Here is a 21,505-nt window from a genome sequence, read left to right on the forward strand (position 1 = left end):
GCTGGTGGATTCAAAGTGAGATCAGTCCTACATTCCTAGAGCACAGTTTCCATCAAAGAAAGAAGGTGGAACACTACGGCATGCTTTCGTCAGTCTCCTCAGATGAGGACGCTTCCTAGAAATACTGCACTTCTACAACCTGCCAAAATATTTGGAGTGCAAGGCAAATGCTGCTTTCCAGCCAAAGCTGTGAAGTTCTTGCACAGCTGTGATTCTCCTGTGGGAGAACACAAACCACCACCTGAAGTCTTTAGCTGACCTGAACAGCTTAGCATTGGTATTCCAAGGGAAACGTAGGCAATAGCGGAAGACCTAGTACAGATCATGTACAGATGCTACTTACTCTTCATTTTCGGATCAACTACACAGATACTTCATTAGTATTCTCAAAAAATTTCATGCCATGCACCTCCTCAGATTTTCTCCAGCTTTCTAGCTTGTTTCACTGCCTGTGTAGATCGCCTTGCTCAGATTCTGTAAACCTGAGGATGTTAATAAAGGACACAGGCTTAGCTAGTGTTTGTTTAGGATATTCACTAGAGTGTCAAATTTTGCTTAATTATGCTTTATAAATCTACTAGGGATTGGATCCTCATATGTTGCCAGTTTAACTAATTTCCATGTGGCATGATATCAGATGTTTCACATAAATAGAGGTAGATTTGATTTTCATTATCCTTCTCCCTTCCTTTAATCTGACCCTTATCTTCATCAAGTATGAACCCCACTACTGCATTTTGTTGGTTGGCAGTAAAAGATATTTTGCTATCTATTTTGAATTACCTTTCCAGGGTGCAACCCAGTTTATTCCAGATCTTGACTTCTACAACATACCTTCCTTTCCTATTCGTTTTTTTCCTTACTTTTTGTTTGACTTTTAATATGTATTTTTTTGTTATATAGGTGTGCTTGGAGCCATAGCCTGAAAGTTCCCCTGCATCTGTAGAAAATGTTCCAGATAATTTTGTACCTTTGTCTTCAAGAATTTCTAGTCCTCCTGCCCTCTCAAGACCTCTGCCACTTCATTAAACAGCCTTCCTAAATTTTCATAATTAAGCCAATTTTTTTTTTATCAATATTTAATTTTTTCAAGTAAATGTTGTTAACAGAGCAACAAGCTTGCTGTTCTAAAAAAAAAAAAAAATCCTCTCTTTCTCTAGCTTACTTTTTTTTTTTCACATATAAGACACTTGTATAAAACAAATGAAAAATTTAAACCCCTGGAAACTAGTCCTTCTTGCCCTGAAGGCTGCTAAAATTATCAGCAGCCTTAACTGTTGACAGAAGTTTTTGTTTGTTTTATATAGCTACTGTATTTCATTTAGAAACTACTAAAAATATAATCATCTTAGAGACCATCTGCTTGAAATGACAGTGCATACTGGAGCTAAATTTTTAAACTTTTTTTCCTGCTTTGTTCATTATCTCTCCTAAAACTGGTTACACAACAAACTCAGTATTCAGTGCTAAGAGTTTCTTTTCTGAATTAATTTTCTACTTACATGCAAGGTGCACACAGCCATTTCCAACAAGTATCCATACATCATTTATTTGCTTTTATTTTGAGAGATCAGAGGCCGAAAAGTAGGCACAGACTTGTTTTCATATATAAATACTATGTCAAGACTGAAGGTTCATCAGAACAATTAACTGTACCTTTGATGAAGGGACCTTTTCCTTTTGCCCCCTCATTGCCTCTTCTGGCCTGGATTCCAGGACAAGAGGCAGAAGAACCTAAGCTGGTTGTCAGGGTCCATGGTGTACCACAGCATGTAACAGGCTTTCTAGTTGTTTGTTTTCTGTTCAAGTAATACACATATTACGAACAAGGAAATTTCCTTTGGGAGAGAATTTGGTGATAAAAGTTCCAACACTTCGAAGTATAGTGTTGGTGTAAAGCAACTCATTTCAAATGTTCCCCCTCACTGTCTTGTCACACAAGCTGTTTTGTTCTGGTATTTTGTATCCTCTCAAAAATACTAACATCTGCACTTGGCACCTAGGAACAAAAATGAGAATAAATTAGAAGTGGAGGTAGGATAATTAATTTGTCCTCAGTAAGGCTGATGGGTTTTGGTTTTTCATGTTTTATTTTTGTTTTTAAAAATGTTCTGAAAGATATCTCTGGTTGACTGAGAGCCATGTATATGGGAGGCAGGTCTAATAGGTTTGAAGAAACTGTTAACAAGTGTTAACATGGTTAACAGTAAGAAAGCAAATACAAGAGGAAGCTAACAGGAACAAATAACATTGTTTCTATCACCTCTGTCAATTCATGATTTGTCTTTGAGTTCATACTACCCATTCTTAAACAGAAATAAGTGCTTAACCAAAGAATCCGTTCCTTCTCACCTATTAACACAGTCATAGTAAGCTAGTACACACAGACAATGTGGTGTTTGCCATCTCTGGCTGCCAGAGTTCCTCGCCTTCCCCAATACCTTTTACAATGTTGGCTGACTTTTCAAAATATCAATTCAATGTTAAGATCTTTCTGCAAATAAGCAAAAGGTCTCTGTAGAAGCTTCCCAACAGTCTATATCATCTAAACATTCATTGGAATAGTCCAGTGCATTCAATGGAATATGTGATTTATTATTACATCTTCATGGTTTCTTTATATTAAACATTTAATGTGAAATTTAATATTCATGAGTTAACATCTGTTCTGCAAGAAGATAAATACTCGATGAAATTCTGAGTTTATTTTTCTATGTCTCCTTTTTATATTCTGGATCTTCGTAAAGATACAAATGTAATGACAACTCTCAATCTGGCAAACATTACGTACGAGAACAGACAATACCTCTGTTCTATAGTAATTCATTATTGTTGTAAAAAGAGTCTTGTTTCAATGAAATGTCTTGGAGAACTGTTATACTTAGTGTGAGATGCCTGATTGTACTTGAGACAGACTGCACAGCTACTGTGAATTCCCCCAGTGACGTATGCTTGGCCTCACTGCAGCAGAATCCCTATAATTTGGGAAGGAAACTAATGATCAGAAGTATTTTTTTCAAATATTATAGCTGGACTTTGTAACAGCTTTTATGGGTTTTTTTGGCAACAATCCAGGTGATCATGGTAACTGCAACAGAGAACCTACAAACTTTTTCACAAGTCATTTCTTTTCCCTAATTTCTCTCTATTGCCTTGTACATGTAGCATTAGACAGAAGATGGTGAAAATACTTACATGGCACAAAAACTTAGCTCTTAGGGAAAAGGCATGTGAGAATTAAGTATTGCACGCAGAGTGGCTGCATGCATCTCTGGCTCTTGGGACACAAAGTCCAAAGCCATTTTCACAAATGATTTTACCCTTGAACACAGAGGGGAAAAATTTACCTGAAGTGTCAGGTTGATTTTAAGTTCAGTTCTGGAAGCTGCAGAATGCCTGCTGGGACTTGTTCAACACACTTGGTTTCAGTTGTTTCATTTGATGCTAATAGTGTTTCATGCTTTGTAGATTAAAGAAAAGTGAGAAGACTGAGTCTTTGTATTTAGCTAGCTGCTTTAGATTGAGTAGCATGAATGAAGATTTACAAGTAATCCGGTGTATAAGTGTGTATTGTATAATTGTAAAATTACAGAATCACAGAAGGCCTGAGGTTCGAAGGGACCTCTGGAGTTTTTCTGTTCCAACATTCTGCTCAAGCAGGGCCAGAACTGTATCATAGTTTTACATTGAGCATGGACTGTATCTGGAAAAAATAAACCAAAAGACAAGATAGGCCATTGCTTTAAATGTAAGATAGCAATTTATATCAAATAAAGGTTGCAGTAAGTAAAAAACTTTTTGACAAACTAGCATTTCATAGCAAACCATTTGTGGTTCTGATTCTAGCCTCTATATTTTATATTTTAATTGAGAAAATATAATGATGTGAGGATGTATTTTCTTTCTTTTCTTTTATTGAGATTTCACATAGCTATTTTTATTAAGGAAAACGTATCAAGTAGAGACCTAATTCCATGAAGGTATTTAATTACACTTCACATAACCGGTGGGTTTTTTGTTGTTTTTTTTTTTTTTTCTTTCAGAAAAATACAGTTTAAAATGAAAAGCAGCTTCATATTTGATTTATGTTTGTTTTGAAAATAATGGGGGAAATAATCAAGATTTTATTTAAGACATGTCTGTCTTCTTTGTTGATCCACTGTTGCCACATTTATCCACTAATAGCAGAATTTTTGATTAACCTTTCTTGTGTGTTTTCTCACAGAGAGTTCGGATGGCGAGATCCAGAGCTTCCAGAAGTTATACAGATGTTACAGCATCAGTTTCCCTCAGTACAGTCCAATGCTGCAGCCTACTTACAACACCTCTGTTTTGGAGACAATAAAATAAAAGCAGAGGTAAGATTTATAAACCCATTTTTTCAGCAGTGATGCTGTCTGCCATTTATCACCAATTATTTATATGTACTTTAAAAAGAGTTACAAGGGAAATAGTGTATACATGGCTGGACCCATTTTACTCAAGCTTTCACTTATGTCATTTGTTACCATTAGATAAAGTAAAAAAATGCATAAAATATTATTGTCACTCATTTATTTTGTTTGGTTTTGAGTGTTTTGCTTGGTTGCATACCATTTCAGCACTGTATCAGTAGTTGTTCAGTAAACAGCTAGTGCTATAGTCTTGATCTCAGTGAAGCATATGGGCATGTCCTTAGGGTTTTCAAAGAGAGATGTTTGGACACTAAATACAAACAGAAGATGAAAATTAAGCAAAAGGAGTCTGAATCAAAGCCCACTTTAGTGTATAATTGTGTGAATAGAGTTCAATTTCACTGGGTTTGCAGCTTGAACTGTGATCATTAGTCTATGATCTTGCAGATTGTATCTAAAATGTAATTCAAAGAGCAAAACAGACTTTATTCTGTACCTGTAGCGGATCGGTACTTCTTGCTTGCTTGTTCCCTGTGGTTAATGGGACCAGTTCAGCTTTTGGCACAGGTTGAAACAGAAGGAAGGCAGCTCTGAGGGATCTGACAAACACACAGGAGTCAATTAAAATTGAATGAGTGAAGCTGTTACTAGCCCCAGCTGCCTCCCCTGGCCCTCTCAGAGATACTGCTGATCAGGGATATGTGGTGTGCACATAAATCTGTGCCTGCACTGGCGTCTTTTAGCCTGGTATGTAAAGGTAAACTGAGATCAAGATCTTCTATTGCTTATTTGTCAGAACTCTGCAGTGATGCTGGCTTGCTAGTGCTTCATTATCCTCAGCCCATTCCACTCCATGGGTCTGTCCGGCTGCAGCAGCTTTCCCTTACAGACTTTTTCATGCTGAGGAAATGCTCGAGTAAGTAAGTACATGGTCTGCTGGCACTGGCAGAACTGCCACGGTTGCCTACATCACCTCAAACATCTTAAAAATAATAATAAAAAATATTTACATGACTGTTAAAATGAAGAATTTTTGTGCACTGGAGAAGAGAACTCTGTTACAGGTATTGCTGAAAATTTTAACTTGCACACTCTTCCAATACTCTTTTCTCATCCTTCTTCACAAATTAGTTTTCAGCAAAAGAATTGATTAATCCCCAAGAAAAGCAGTTAAATGATTAGAGCAATTTATTCGTTGTACAATCTCTGCTGCCTCCTGTTAGCCATAGATTGAGAGCCCTTGGTAGCTATCACATTTGAGGGCAGAAGAAGGTTTGATTTTTGTTGACAACCATTTAGGGAAAAAGAAGACTGGTAGTTGTTGATCTAACCAATCCTACTAGGACATCAGCCTTTGTAAGCTTCAGGCTCATGAGTCGAAAGAATGAAGGTAAGGATATAAAACAGTAGAGCACTAGGCACTTCTCTGGGCTTCTTTGTAAAAAGATAACAGATAAAATGAGCATTTCTCTCCCTCATTTGTTATTATGAAGGGCTTTTATATATTCCTCACTCCTTAATACATAAACTATCTTTGGAAACAAGACAAAATAAATTTTGTTTGAAGAGTCCATCTGAGAATATGTTTTCAAACTTCTGGTACTGTGGATTTTTCTAAGACAAAAAATCTGTACTGTATACTTTTCTAATGTTTTGTGAATCTTTTTAAACTAAAGCATCCAACGTTAGCTATTTTCTATCTATCTGTCTATCTGTCTGTCTGTCTATCTATCTATCTATCTATCTATCTATCTATCTATCTATCTATCATCCATCTACCAACCTATAGTATTTAATGATAAGTCCTGTTGTGTTTAGGCCATGATTCATCAGAACACTTAAACAATTTCTGTGTTTGTTTATTGAAATCAGGATCTACCCAAAGGGCTTGGTAGTATGCTTTGGGTCTGCTTGAGCTCTCCACTGAATAAGAATTTCTTGATGAACCTTTTTTGTGAGGAGTTCAAAATCCTGCCAATAAGGGGATATCATAGCATATATACCAGATCCTTGCTAGGCTTATGCCCAGCTGGAATAACTTCAGCGGTGCTGTTAAACCTACCTGGGACAACTCACATGCTAACTGTTAAGGATGTGTCTGAATTCTGAGTTGAACCAACACATAAATAATAAGAACAGATACCAAAATTCACTTTCCTGCAAAGTATTTGTGTTGTAGTTGTGTGTTGCAGCCAGTTCCCCTCTGTCTGAGAATGACCACATTTAATATCCGATTCCTTCTTCACAGAAAGTAGCACACTGGTCCTGCTGCACCCGGTGACAGGGAAACACTCCAGCTTGGAGACAAGGTGCAAGTTTAAAAAGCACCAGGACAGATCCTAATTTTTATTTTCCTTGCAACCTCTTGTCAAATTAGTAATTATGAGTTTTGGAAGTCCAGGTGTTAATTTGAGATTACAAAGCTGAAAAATTCCAGTTCTTTGGAAGCACAGAAAACTCTGCTCTTTTATCAAATGCCTAACTTCAACATAGCAAATAACTTGGACTGAAAAGGAAAACTGCCTTGGTGGTCTTTCAAACCTTGGAGAAAGGACAAACATAGGAATGTGTAACATAAAAAAAATGCTGGTATTTCCTCAGTACCTGACAGGTACTGAGGAAAAAACAAATTGATTTCACTAAATAATTTAAGTGTTAATGTATAACATGCACATGAACATACACGCACACACACACAGAGGATGAATAATATTGTGCAACAATTTAGTTTATCTGCTGGTTGCATTGAATTGAAATGTAATGCAGTTTTTAAATCTTTAGCTCTGGAGTCATCATAAGCATCGAATTGTCACACTGCAGTTAATGGCTATTTTATCCAGAGCTTCTGGAAATAACTATTCGGAAATCCTTTTTTTTTTTTTTTTTTTCTAAAATTCTTTTAAGCAGAATTTATACTGTATTGCCTACCAAGAATGTGATTAATGATCTGTCCTCTGAACCTGACCATTCTTTCAGTCTTCCAGTTTTGTTTCTGTCTAGTGATAAACTTGTCCTACTCTCATAAGAATTTAGTGATATTTGTGTAAAATTTCTCCTTCTGCACTTGGTAGGACAAAGGCCTTTATATTCCTTTTAGTAGAACAGTGTCAACTAAAATTTAGACAGAAATAGAAAATACGCATTTCTGAGATTCCTAATGCGTTTTATGGTTTTATCATGACAGTTTTCTAAAATATTTTCATTTCTGTGGCTGAAGTGTAGAACACTACCCTTTGCTTCCTCTGTCCTCCAAAGAAAAGGAGGTAGAAATATTCCATAGAAGACAACTATGGGGAAAAAAAAAAAAAAATCAGTCAACAACATTTGAAATATGTCTAGGAAACAAGAAATTTTTTTTTTCCCTTTGTGACCATGTTCTTTATGGTTAGCTATTATTTCTAAAACACATGTTGGTCACAAGCATACTTCTGAATTTGATGACATCACTCTAAATGTGCCTTTATTGCTACATAAGCATAAATACCCTGCTCCGTCTTTTGTCTAGCAATGAGGTCTGCAAATGCCCTTCTTCACCTTGAAGGGCTTTCAAACAAAGTTGGTGACTGTTTATGTGAAGATGCCCCAGGCTGGCTACTAAGGTGTCAGAAGTCATTTACTTTTCACAGTAAAACTTCTGGAGAAGATTAGGTTTTATATTTCTGGTAGTTTTTTCTTTTTCACCTTCCAGCCCTGAACATACCAGTGCAGCAATATGTGTGATAAACACTGACCATTGATGAAGATGGTGGTGTTATTTCTTGCAGATGCTGCCGCTTTTATGCTGCTCAAAACCATTCAGTGCTAGTCTTTATTTAGAAGTATAATTGTAACTGCTGCCCTTCCCTGAAAGTTTTGTGCATGTGCTACTTCTGAGCCTTGTTAAGTTCTGCTGACTGCAAGGCAGGCACTACATTTGCTGTTGGTGGCGCTTCTCATTCTCTACCTTTATTCCCTGTGCTTGGTGCTTAGGTGATGCAGCAGATATTAGAATGTTGTTGAAGAAATTGGATCATTTTTGCTAATATCTGATAGTTGCATTTTTCGTGTCCTGTTAAGCAGTGATGTGACAGATCCTTGCTAAAGAACTCACATATGTGAAAGTGAACACAGGGAGGCAGAATGCTAAAGGTTGTAAAAATTGCCAGGCAGCCCATTACAGTTTGGCATAATAATTATCAAATTCAGAATCTCGTACTTCAGCAATTAATTACATAAGTTATTCTTTCATTGATGACAGAGAGGAATGCAACTAAAGGGCAAAAGTAAAGGAAGGAAGAAGTTTGGATCAGATAACTTGAAGGCAAACAAAAAGTTCATCAGGCAGAAGAACACAAGAAGGCCCTTTCAGATGGCATTTTCTACTTAGTAGAGGGCTCTTACACTAACAATGGTGAGATTGTGAGCAGGACCAGAGTAGCTGGTCCTGGATGCCAAGAAGGAACAGACAGGGGATATAGGAAAAGAAGAGCATTTTAAAAATACTCAGCAGAGAACATTTCTTTAAAAGAGCACATTCTATTAAACACAGAATTCATTCTTCCATGGCAGTTTTTCTTCCTATAATGACATCTTACTCCTTTGTATGAGGTCACCATATAAAAGGATTGAGTTGTACAGTTTCACACGCCAGCACCATTGCTCTCACAGAAAGTGGCAGCCTGCCATCAGCTGCAAAGGTGTAACAGGCCACTCAGGGGTTTTGGCAACAATGACATTCTTCTGAAAACTAGAAAATTGATTTTTGCTATCAAAGCAACACCACTTGAGGTTCTTCTCTCAGAAAATCATGCAAAGATGCCAAATAAAATAATAACTGCTAAACTGTCCTGCCTGAAGCCTTCCCTTGCATCGTTAATAAACATTTTAATAAACATTAAAGAAGAAACATGGTTTCTTCTTTATCTTGGAGAGCATTCCCATATACTCCCTGATCAGTCCAGACATGCATGGAGTTCTAAAAAGTGAGTGACTGCCCATGGAAAGCATTTGTTTTCCCAATTTGCTCAAAACCATCATTCACATTCATTTTGTCATTAAACTTAAGGTGTTTCTGCATCTTATTCTGTGAGTTCTTCAGAGTGTGCCAGAACCCTTTCAACACAGTACTGCCACTCTTCACATGTCAGGCAATGGGCATAGACTATATTAACCTCTTGTTTATCTTCTTTATAATTCACATAATTGCAGTGTTGTAGTAAGATTGATGTCATCCTTAGTACTGCTACATCCATGATTGTCAAGGATACACTGGTACCTGTTTCTAGCATGGCTTTGTCCCACGGAATGCTTATTCTTAGTATGCAGTGATTGAGAAACAGTCCATGGTGTTGCTTTTAGACCTGCTGGCTAACACTGACAGTATTCTTCACTCCATAACATTTGAAGGATCCGGAAAGGAGGTTGGATGTGCTGTCATCATCCTTGAAGGATATATTGATTTTATTTCTACAGTGTTCTGCAAGATTCCCCTCTGTTTTCATAAGGGGTCCCAGAGAAAACAGGATTATCTTTGTTTTCTTGTGTATTTGAAGAAGAATCATAGTTTTACATTCATCTTCCCATAGCTTTCCACTTCTCTCTCTCTTTTTCCTCTAATATCTCTTCAGTTAAAGGCTGGAATTTGGCTTGTCCAGTAATGATAGTGTCAGTTTTCCGTTATGGATATTATGTAAACTCCTTTAATCTCTGCATGCAAGATGATATAGACATGTTATTTAATTTAAATGAAAGAAGTATCTCATAAGTGATACTGAAAAGGAATGTGAAAATTGTGGAGAGACTCTAAAACATTTATTGAGAGCGTGTTTTAGTGCAGACAGTAACTACATACTTCTGAAGAAAGTATACTTCCCTGTTCAGTTATAAATGTTTTATTAGTACTTTGATAACCATAATTTTCATGTGTTAAACATCTGCATGGGTAAAATCTCATAGTTTGAAAAAGATTTCCCTAAATGGCTTCACAAGGAATTTACTATTTTAATGGTGATATGAAGGGGTGTTGCCTGCACCTGAGTCCCAAAATGAGCACTTAGATGTTCATGCTTTTGCTTAGCTATGTTTAGATTACTGCATGCAGAATGATTTGGGTCTGTCTCCCTGTCACCCTGCGTAGTTGTTTCACCTGTGCAAGTAAATGTCACAGTGTCCCTTTCAAATACACTCTCTGTGTAGATTTTACTGGCAGAAATTATTCTAATGACATAAAGCAGCACCCAGTTACATCCCAGAAACGGTCTTTATGTAAGAATTTATTTTATTTTATAAATCCTCATTAACGATGATTTTACAGGACTTGACTTTCAGGTTCTTATTGGCCTCTAGTCTATTCTCTAAGAAGTCAGTCAGCAGATGCTGGGGGTTTTTGCAATATAGGTTGGGGGGGGTTAGTGTCAGTTATTAATATATAAATTAATATTCTTTTTTATAATATTTTACTCATGAAAAAAAAAATTATGACCATATGATTTGTCTTTTGTAAATTGTCTTCATTTGCATTATTGGAATGGTTTTTCCAACAAGATGTTCCACTCCTTGCACCTTGTCATTCAAGGATATGATTTTACACTGAAAAATGTGTAACTTCCATGTACACCATCAACAGCACTGTGGAGTCTTACTCTTCACAGTCAAAGTATACAAAAAGCTTTATGATTACTCCTTATCACATGACAGTCATGATTTTTATTCTTTAGCATGAGGAATGCCCATTTTCATTCCTCCTCAAGGCTTATCTATCATTTTAACTTTAGTTTTGCAAAAAGCTTCTGAAGTGGTGGTACTTGAAGAATGTGTTTCAACTAACAGAGGCTACACTGTTACAGTATTTGTGGTGTACTGCATATCTCTTACATGAGAAGTAACTGCAGAGTGTAAAGTAACTGACCAGTAATTATTAAATGAGACTTGGTCAACTGTGGGAATGATGATAATTATAAAACCTAATTCTGACAAGAACAGTTAATTTGATCAATTTGAGTATCTGTTATTTTAGCTCTCTCTAGTATACCTATGTCTCAAATCCACTCTATCATGCCGTGACACAAAAAATTAACATGTTTACGTTTCATTGTAACCAGAGAGAGAGAGATGGGATAAATGTGTGAAGATGTCATAAATTATGAACAGATTAAGTAAAAGCTGCATATCTTAATATACTTGAAATAAAATAGGTTTATACTGAAAGCACTTAAGTTTCGAGCCCTAGGTCCATTTTTAGCCCTGCATGACCATGGGCTCTCCTGTAAAACGTGAATAATAAGTTTATTGTACTTTGATTATTTGCTTTTATTCGTCTCAAGGCTGTAAGCTGGCAACAACCCATCAATATGAACACCTGTGTGGTTTCAGGTTGAAAATATTTGTGAGGACTGTCTCTCTTTGCTTTCACTCTGGGTGCTTTTATGGTATACTCAAATGGTGCCAAAAATACCAAATCGTACTCTTCAGCACACACGTTTGTGAGGTGTGCCCTGGCTGAGCAGTGAGTGTGGGAGAGGATTTGTCCCAGTTATCTGTTGTAGGACTCTCAGGTGCTTCTTGTTTCACGAGTGGCTGCTGCAGGAGGTGGAAAGCTGCCTCAAGGAGACAGTGGCGGTTCATGCTCCACAGGGCTGGACACATGATACTGGATTCTCACTGGCAACAGGCTCTCACATAGTATCCTAAATCCCTGCTTTCTCCCATCCCTTGGGTTGAAAGGGGAGGGTGCAAGGCTGTGTCCCAGTGGTCCTTCTGTCTCCAGTTTGCCTGGCACTATGCATCTTGTGGCATTCTTGCGGTCACATTAATTTGCAGTGGGATATAGGGGCTGAAGACATCTTTTCCCCTATTCTGTTGGAAGATTCATAAAACACAAACCTGGAACAGATGAAGGATGGATGCTCTGTTTTCTTAGATATATAGAAACAAAGCCCTTTTTTTCCCATGATCAGGATCTCATCACTGATATACTATGGCTTGTCTCACCTTCTTTCCATAGGAGATTTTTTGAAAGCAACCTTTGTTTTCCGCTATTACTGCTGCTTTTTTTTTTTTTTTAATCAGCCCTATTTGATCCCATTTTAAGACCTATGTAACCTCTTGTAATCTCTCTGCTCTCTTCCATTTTATTTATTCCATCAGTCAGTGACTTGAGACGTATTTTGTGTTAAGGAAGGCAGATGTAAATGGTCTGTTTCTCCTGAGTAGAACAGTGATTTCTCCACTTCAAGCCCTTCTCTACTGATAGGTGTGCAAGGGAGTTGATTCAATAGCATTTCAGTAAGTACAGTGCTAGTTTGAAGTGTCTAAAATGCTTTGGTTATCCCTTCATGCTATCTCCATGATACTCTCTTTCTTCTTTTAATTTGAACTGTGTGAATCAAAGAAGCATTACCTCATCACCTGTAGTACAAGCTTGTGGGTGACCATTTTCCCTCTTTAATATTAACTAAAACAGATGAGGCAGAAATGGCTGCATTGGTCTTGACACAATAGTCTATGTTAACACTGTTGTTAAGACTACTTACACTCTTAATGGTCTTAAAACATTATTTAGAATAATGCTAAAAAAAACCACGCTTTCACTAGCATTAAAGTATTGTAATTCTGTTTCTCTCCCAATCTAGAGTCCAACACTGAGTTACTAAATAATGTTTATGTATGTTTTTTCTTGAAAAAAATTGTCTTTACTTGGTAATAAATTCCAGAAACATAGTCAACCATAAAATGATAGGCCTTTTCCCTTTTGTTTGTTTTTTTTTTTTAAAAAAAAAAAAAGCATAAAAGTCCACCTTCTGTCAGGGAATTAAATCTTAAACTGATAGTCTTGCTTTCAGAAGCATTTCTGAATGCATTCACCGTTCAGTTTCACCATCTAATTTATGCACTATCATTTTATGACATTTATCTTTTCTGATGATAGAGTGCATGTCTTTATTTTGTGCGCAGTGCTTACATTTATTAAGACTGAGTATTAATGAATGTCACTGAGTGCTGTGCTGTGCCCTACAATCTGTGCTTTCTGTAGCACAGGAGTGGCATTTTACACTCTGGGATCCCTCTGGGGTCATTTAACCGTGGTTATTCTTGATTTCACTGTCAGGATACTGTGCCTGAATTATAATCATGATTTACTATGCACCTGGCGTATATTTCACTTGGTGTAAGATTAAGAAAATATTACAGTTGTTCAATAAATGAATTAATGACAAGTCCCACGGGAGTAACATTCTGTTAAAAGAGGAAATTGAAGAGTTAGGATGTTAACTGAAGACTGCAAAGCAAAGTAGTGGCAGATTGCAAGGGCCAGTTCTTGTCTTTTACTCCTCTGCTCTGCTAAGGATCTTGATTAATGTTTTGGGTTTATTGCATTCACATTTCAAAATTACTGCTTTTGAAAAATAGCCTCAACTGGGAATGAAGTACAGTCCTATAAAGTGACACGGTTTTAAAAAATAAATAAACAAGCATGTATTTTTCCATAAATGTAATGGAAATTCTAGTTGTGGTTGTTTTTTTCTGAGTTAATGCTAGATAAGCAAAAATTAGACATTTTGCATGTTGTCTTCCTGTTGTTTTCAGTTGTCATGTAGCATGACATCATTCTATCTCATCTTGCAGTGAGACTGAATCGAATTAATTTACAAAGGTACTGAAAACATTAACAAAATTATGGACAATATTGAGAATATGTTTCAGTATTTTTATTCCATACACTGCTTTACCCTGTTCTCATGTTCCTCCCCCACCACTGCCAAGTTATTCCCTCTCCAGGGAATAGCCAAATGAATAAAGTTTTGCCCACTCTTCCCAGAAGCTCCTCTTTAAGTACATTTTTCTATGATACTAGTAAAGAGCCAGCAATGGTTATTTAGAGCCAAAGCTAGCCAAAATATTTTTTTTTTTAATTATTAACGACTGTCTGTCTTCATATGGGTAATTGCAGCTTTGCTGTTGTTGTCTGGACTATTGAGTTTATGCACTACACTGTTAGCAGTGTCTGCAAGCATCTTTGGGACAGAGTTTGACCTCTTTTGCTGCCATTCAGGGGTCTGGCACTTATCTTCTTGTGAGCTGACGGGAGTGAATAAGGTTTGAACAAAACCTGTCTAGACCTGTTTATTTGGGTTTAACACTCGCTTCTACAGTGTCTGCCTCACAGGAGGTGAGGATGCTGGCTAAAGGTTTCTCTTTTCAGCTCTGGACAGCCAGAGTATGCCTCTGCATGAGTAACCACATATAAGAGAATTTTCAGGCAATAAATTCAATTAGCCAGAAAATTCAGGTGTGAACATCTGGTGATAATGCTTTTCACACAGTTAAGAGGAGAGAAAAAAAAAAAATCAGTATTATGTGTGCAAGATGAATGCCTTCGTGCTACCTTCTGTGGCATGCAGCAGATACAGAAGAACACTGCACTGTGTCATGAATCTCTCTCCACTGCTTTGAGGAAAAAATGTCCCAGTTGTATTAAAACATTTGTAAAGGCTTTATCTTTTGTATCTGAAAGTATTAGGTGGTAGGGAAGGAAAGGTAATACACGCTGAAAGACAGTGATGTTTGACATAAGTAATATGATGTTCCCACATTTTGAATGGGCAATAAATATATTTGTAACTTTTTCAAGCAGTATAATGTTCTACTATATGTGCCATGAATTTCTTTCTGTTCATAACTTGTCTGCCAATTGCTTCTCTGATTTATTAGGCTGATGTGCAGAGGATTACTTTCCTATTGTAGAGCATATTTTTTTATTACTGTTATCATCATCCAGCAAGCCATGGTAAGACTTTGCATGCTATATATAGAAATAAAATAACCTAGATCAATATCAGTATTTGTAATTTGATGCTTTCTCAACATATCTACTAAAAAGGTTGGCAGCAAAATGATTTTAATAAGGTGAATTGTAGTCCTGATAGAAAAGACTGTGCCAAATGAAACTTATAAGGTAAAGACCATCAAATGATCTCCAAAATGTGTTTAAAAATACAGAGATGGCTGTTACTAAGCTACCGAGAGTGGTTGCAGCAGAAGGCACAGGTTTGTAGAGGCATAAGGACACCTAAGGCTCTAAAATTAAAATGCCTACCTCTCTGTCAAGCCACTGCAGACAACTATTTGGAGTTGCTTGAGCCAGAGATTCTTTGATGTAATCTCAATTTATAGCAGTGCTGCTGAAGTAAATCCTGCTCTTCTAAGGTTTACACTGGTATAACTGAGAGTATGACTCATACCACATAAGGAATAAAAGAAAAAATAAGACAATTAAAAACAAGATATAACGATTATCCATTTTCAAATTCTGAAGTTCTGTCCATTTTTTACCAGTCATGGGCCAAATTCCTTCTCATCTCAGAAAAGTACTACTTACTGATAAATGACCGACATTTCTAAGGTTGGTATCTTGTAGGAATCTTGGTTCAGGCAGATATGGAAATGCATTAGATCTGTGGGATATGGCTTGAAAAGTTATTTGGAATATAATAACGTTTTTTAGTTTCACAAACAGATTTGATTTGTTCCTGCGTACTCATCTGTATAAAAAGTAGGGATTGTAATGCCCACTATAAGGATCATTAAACATATATAAAGAAACAGTTAATGCAAAATGATAAATGACACAATAGGTCCAAATCTTCCACATATATTTGAGCTATTGCTGCTACCACAGTTGCTGAAGAGAGTGTGGGAATGCTGCCCACCTGTGTCAGCAGCACTGCTGGATCTGGCTGTTTGCTTCACTAGACATATTGCAGGCACATGGTTAACCAAGCAAAGCTCTAAAGAAAGGGACAGACTCCTTACTCCATGCACAAAAGTTTTGGGTGGTATTTTTTTTTTTCAGAACTGCTACTCTACTGTTCTTATATCCAGGAGCAAAAGAAAAATTGCTGCAACTCACAGGCTTTATAGAGTAGTAAGTAGAATTAGTCCATTGTCAGTGAGGTGGCACTATTTTTGATGGTTATTTCACTTATTCCTCATTTCTGTATGCTTTTTCTGTATTCTGCTGATTGAAAAAGAGAGGTCTTGAGTTATTGCTGGACAATTTTTGGAAAGTGTAATCTGAAGCCTATTGACAGTCTTAACAAGCAAATGAAAGGTCAAGTGTCAGGAAAGCAATGGAGAATGAAACAGAAAACATTGCTGGGACCTTCTTCAGGTCTGTGTTACACATGTCCTGGATACTGCATGAAGTTCTGGTCCTCCTCTATTTCAAAGAGTATAGAAGATTTAGAAAAAGTTTGGGCAAAAGGTGTGGAGGATTCTAAAAGGCGAAGAGAACCTGAGTTGGACAAAGGGAAAAAAATATTCAAACCAGTGCACTGGTTTGCACTCACAAACACTCTCTTTATTATAATGCATACTTCTAGATATATATAATTTTGCATATTGAACTGTGGATATTGCAAAGTACATTAGATATGAGGCAGGTTTACTTGTGTACTTACTCCATTTATAATACATAAATGGGAAGATGAAGAAAAGATTCTGCAGTGGAGCTTTGCACTGGAACTCTTAAATTATGGGTTGTAGTCATAGCTGTGCCACAGCCTGCCTTTGTGACCTTAGGCAAAGAATTTAATTTTCCTGAGTTTGTATTAGCTAAACTTTCTGCCAAAGAGGGATGTTGTGCGAATGCATTCATTAGCTTTCAAGGCAGTAACTGCCCCCCACAGAAAATTCTCGTGTGACTGAGATTATTTGGTGGATAATACATCAGTTATAAGGAGGGAATACCTTTCCTTTACATCTCAGTAGAGAATGTCATGGGAGCAGAGTTCATCAGGGGGCAATATGATGCTTGGTCTAATAAATTGTAAATGTATTTTAATCTGAGAAGTGGTGTGTTGTTTATTCTGTAAGGTATACAATCTGAGATAGCTACAGCAAACATTAAAAAAAGATCATTCTGAATTCCCAGTTGGAGCTGAAATGTTAGATAGATTTGTTCTCTTGTTTTGGTATAAATGACAGAAAAAAAGGAATTTTCTGTGGTCTTAATTGGTGACCACCTTGTTCCAAGATGGTATTTGTGTTCACATTGACTAAATCCTAGTAATAATATGCTTAACTGAATATAGTTAACTACAGCATCAGAAATTTTCTTCTAAGTTGGTGTCCTCTGTTACTGTTAGAGTATTTTAAGCACTGACCTACTGCATTTGTGTAACAAACTTACTTTTTCTTTACATAAAAAAAAAAAGTGTTCAATTTTCTATATCTTGTTTAGCTTCACTAGGAATCTGGTTATAGGAATATCAGGATGTTTTTAGATGAGGTATATATGGGATTTTTTTTTGCCCAAGAATAAATGTATCCTTTATTCTCAAAGAGATGCAAAATTCTTTTTAAATATCAGACAGTGAATGATCCAAACCCTTGGCATTAATAATTTTTCATTTAACTGCAGACAGTGCTAGATCGGTATTTGAGTGATGCCAGTGTCTTTTGCATCCTAAGTTTATTAATTATTATTTTATATTATTTATTTTATAGTTAAATTTATTTTATAGTTATATTATTACCATTGCATTATCTATAAAGTGCACACTGCTGAACCTTCTTTAGTGTTGTGCTTTTTTTGACTGTTTTGAAAAGCAAAGACCCCGAATTAAAATCAAGTAATTACAATACCTTCCAAGAGCTTTGGCTTCTGTGTATTTTTCCCAGTTTGTGTACATTCCTCAGTGTTAGTTTATACCCCCAGTGTTTCAAAAGCTGAGAAGCTTGGCTAATGGAGGTCAATGCCAATCTATTCATTTTAGGAGATCCTGCTTTTAACAGTAGGATTGAAAATCGCTTTTCTGATACCTTCAGAGTCAGACAAGCACTTGAGGACACCTCTACACCTGCAGTTAGGAGTGCTATTTGGATGATCCCATTAACGCTTGATGTTTAGATTTAGAATAGGATGCTTGTGTCGGCCTACGAATTTAATGTTTTTTAGGAGTGTTAGGGTAAACTGCTTTACTATTATAGGTAACTTACACCTAGCTGGAGATTTTTTTAGTGTAAAAAATAAAATCATGCTAAAACCCTGATTTAGAATAGTCATAGCCTTCCTACCAAGCATGAAAAACAAAATGTATCACAGTGCAGAATACATTAAGGCTTACTGACTGAGAAAGCAGAACGTTTATTCATACATTTTCAGGCAATTTTAGAACATGATTTTGAGTCTCCTCCTGTTCAGAACGTGTTTTCAAGTCTCTGTTAATGCCACACATAGATCCCAGGATCTAAAGAGGTCACTTAAGAGACATGGGAAAAAAACAAATGTATACTTACTTGGTAATGCACTCCCAGAAGAAAAGCTTCTGGGTATTGACCCTGTGCTGTACTTCCTCATGATAAAAAAAGATCCCCTTTCTTCTCCATGCGCTGCAGTTTAGCACACAGGGAACAATTCTTACTTAACTTAAAGCAGAACCTTGTATATGTACCAATGGTTGAATTTATTTAAATTATGCCTGTTCACAGCTTTATGTTGCCTTTGTGTCTTATCTAACAAGTCCTAATGACAAAACCATTCTTAAATGGGACCTAGATCCAAACCCTGATTTAGATTACTTAAACAAATTAACTTCGGAGCTAATGCAGCAATTTGCATAACATTCCACTCTATTTTAAGCTAAAATTGCTCAACACTTTTTAAAACTTGTAGCAAATTACTTTGCTAATGAAACTAAATTACCCTATGATGTTACAGGTAAATTTGTCTGTAATACATCTCGTGTGTTTGCAAGGTATGGATTTTGTATTGTCTACCTGCTGTTTCATAGGCACCTCAGGAGAAATAGCGGAGAGGAATTAAAGTTTGAACCAGTACATTTATCTTAAGAGACATATTGTACTAAGTACTATTCCCATATTCTGTTTTGATGGAGATTTGTTTTATTCCCTTCACATCCATTTTAAGTTTTAGAAATCAGCCCTCTGAAACCAGCTGGCAGTGAGGCTGCCCATCTTCCAAACCCGTCTGAAAAATAGTGGGGGTTTTTCCTCTTAGATGAAAGTCATTTTAGTAATGTAAACAAGGCAAAACCAAGTAACGGAGATGTCTCATGGAGAGGATTCGGAATTGCAGTAAAAAAAATATAGAAATGTAATAATTTCATGGATACTGTGTATAACCAGTCAGTGTGGTCAAGTTGCTGTGAGGGCAGAGGCCTCTTGGACTTCCCAGTAACACCCTGATCTGTGTGGACACCACTGGCCTGCTCAAACAGTGAGCCTGAGAGGAGCAGGGTGCCCGTAGCCAAAGAGTGTCTCAGAAACACTACCCTGCCTGCCATTCTTTAAAAATGCTTCTGACATTTGGTTCCGCTCACTTGTAGCTTCTCCTTCCTGCACCTGTGGAACAGAATTGCTCAGAATCCATTTCCATGTGAAGTAATAAGCATTTAGTCTGCTGGTTAGAAAACCAGCATCTAAAACTTAAACCCAATTATTACTAAAAATTTCTAGAAGCAGACTTAAATTGGATTGTCCTTTTAATTTGGGGTTTATTGGATATACACCGTCACCTGTGCTAGCAGTCAATTGGTTTTTAGTTCTGTTCCATATGTAACACAGTGGCATTAAAAATAATTCCATGTGTTTAAACAGTTGTATTTTGATATATTGAAACATGCTTTATTAATAATGGAAATGTCACAGAATAAGTGGTAGATGATGCAGCATGTTATGTCAGTCAAGCTGGCAATTAATATCTATGATATCTGAAAAGGCTTGATTGTTGTTAGATTTCCTTCACCTACTTTGGTTGAAGAGTTATTCAAAAGTGATTATTAAGAAAAATGTGGAAAGTAAGCATTTAACCATAAATTAATCTTCACATTAGGACTGTAGAGCTGTTAATAGAGGAATGCTTAATGTCTTATTGGGAAGAGGAGATTGTGTTATTTTAGAAACACACTTTATCGCTCTGTCAGTCTCTAACAATTTTTGTCACCTATTCTTAATCCTCTTCTGTTTCCATTATATTTTACTTTGTAAGGCAGAGTAGTCAGAATTAAATGCAGAAGAGGATGTTCCAGTTATACCTACTGGCAAAATTTGAACAATATCTCAGATACCCACTTGCTGAGTATAAATAGAAGAGGAAGGGTGTTTTAGTTTCTATCACAGCAATATTTTTAGGCTGTGTTGGAATACTTCATTATCTAACAGTCTTAGGCTAAACTGTTTAAAACTTTAAGCTTCACTTTTCTTCCCTTTTGTATCTAGCTCTGATTTTTACAGCCTTCCAAGGGATGGAAGAGGGAATTTCCATTATGCAGTGACTGAAAGAAAGGGGTTTGCTTCTTTTCTTTGCTACTGGGAAGAATAGAAAAATTCTTATTTCAAAACACAGTTCAAAACCATAGTAATAATCAAAACAGCTGATGTCTATTTGCTTTGACTTTGCTTCTGCTGTTGCAAAGCCATAAGCAACAGCCAGATTCCAGGGCCAGTTTTCTCATACCTTGATACAAAGAAAGATCACTCACCTATATTTTGTTCATATTTGAGAAGTTATCTGTCCTTCTAAATGTAAGAAAATAACACTTGATTGTAAGTCAAAGCATGAATTCTGCTCAGTCTGACAGTCCTGGTTATCCTCACTTTTCAGGCAAACCTTCCCCATCCCCAGGGAAGCAAGCCAGTCGGGTTTTCACATCCGATTGTTAGACTTTAAACAGAGCCTGGAGGAACAGCGTGGCTTCTGTGCTGAATCAGTGACAGGTAGCATGTTTTGTCAATTAAGGTCATGGACTGTAATGCTGTTACTGCTTACATCTGACAATAATTCAGTTTCAAGCTGTGTTACAGTTTGTGCAAGCTTTGGCATTCATTTGTCATGAAAAGTAAAAGGTAAATTAAGAAGGCTTCAATATTTCCTACAATACTTGCACTGTAATTTTTTGTTTTCTGAGATGTCCCGTGTTTATAGTCATTCTGTCAGTTCTTTTCAGAGCACAGAAAGTATCCTTTGACCAGAGTAGTCTCAAAAACAGTAAAGGTTATATTTAACCAGTGTAATGCAAAACAAGGAGGAAATACCGAGAGCTGTAGATCCAGATATTTTTCCCAAAGGGAGCCAGATATACCTCGGGAGAAGTCTCTGAATTTTGATTTAA

General features: G+C 36.6%; 1 protein-coding gene across 7 annotated transcripts in view; it reads left to right on the top strand.

Annotated features, from left to right (window-relative positions):
- LOC113476639 (catenin delta-2) overlaps nt 1–21,505 on the top strand; it is a 266,375-nt gene that overhangs the window by 83,309 nt on the left and 161,561 nt on the right. For all 7 annotated transcript variants that reach the window (XM_026842472.1, XM_026842471.1, XM_026842466.1 and 4 more), the window contains one exon: nt 4,226–4,358. In XM_026842472.1, coding sequence (XP_026698273.1) covers nt 4,226–4,358 — 133 coding nt within the window. The remainder of the gene's footprint in view (nt 1–4,225; nt 4,359–21,505) is intronic.

The sequence above is a fragment of the Athene cunicularia genome (genome assembly GCF_003259725.1).
Source record: "Athene cunicularia isolate RWA chromosome 2 unlocalized genomic scaffold, athCun1 chr2_part1, whole genome shotgun sequence".
Classification (NCBI taxonomy): domain Eukaryota; kingdom Metazoa; phylum Chordata; class Aves; order Strigiformes; family Strigidae; genus Athene; species Athene cunicularia.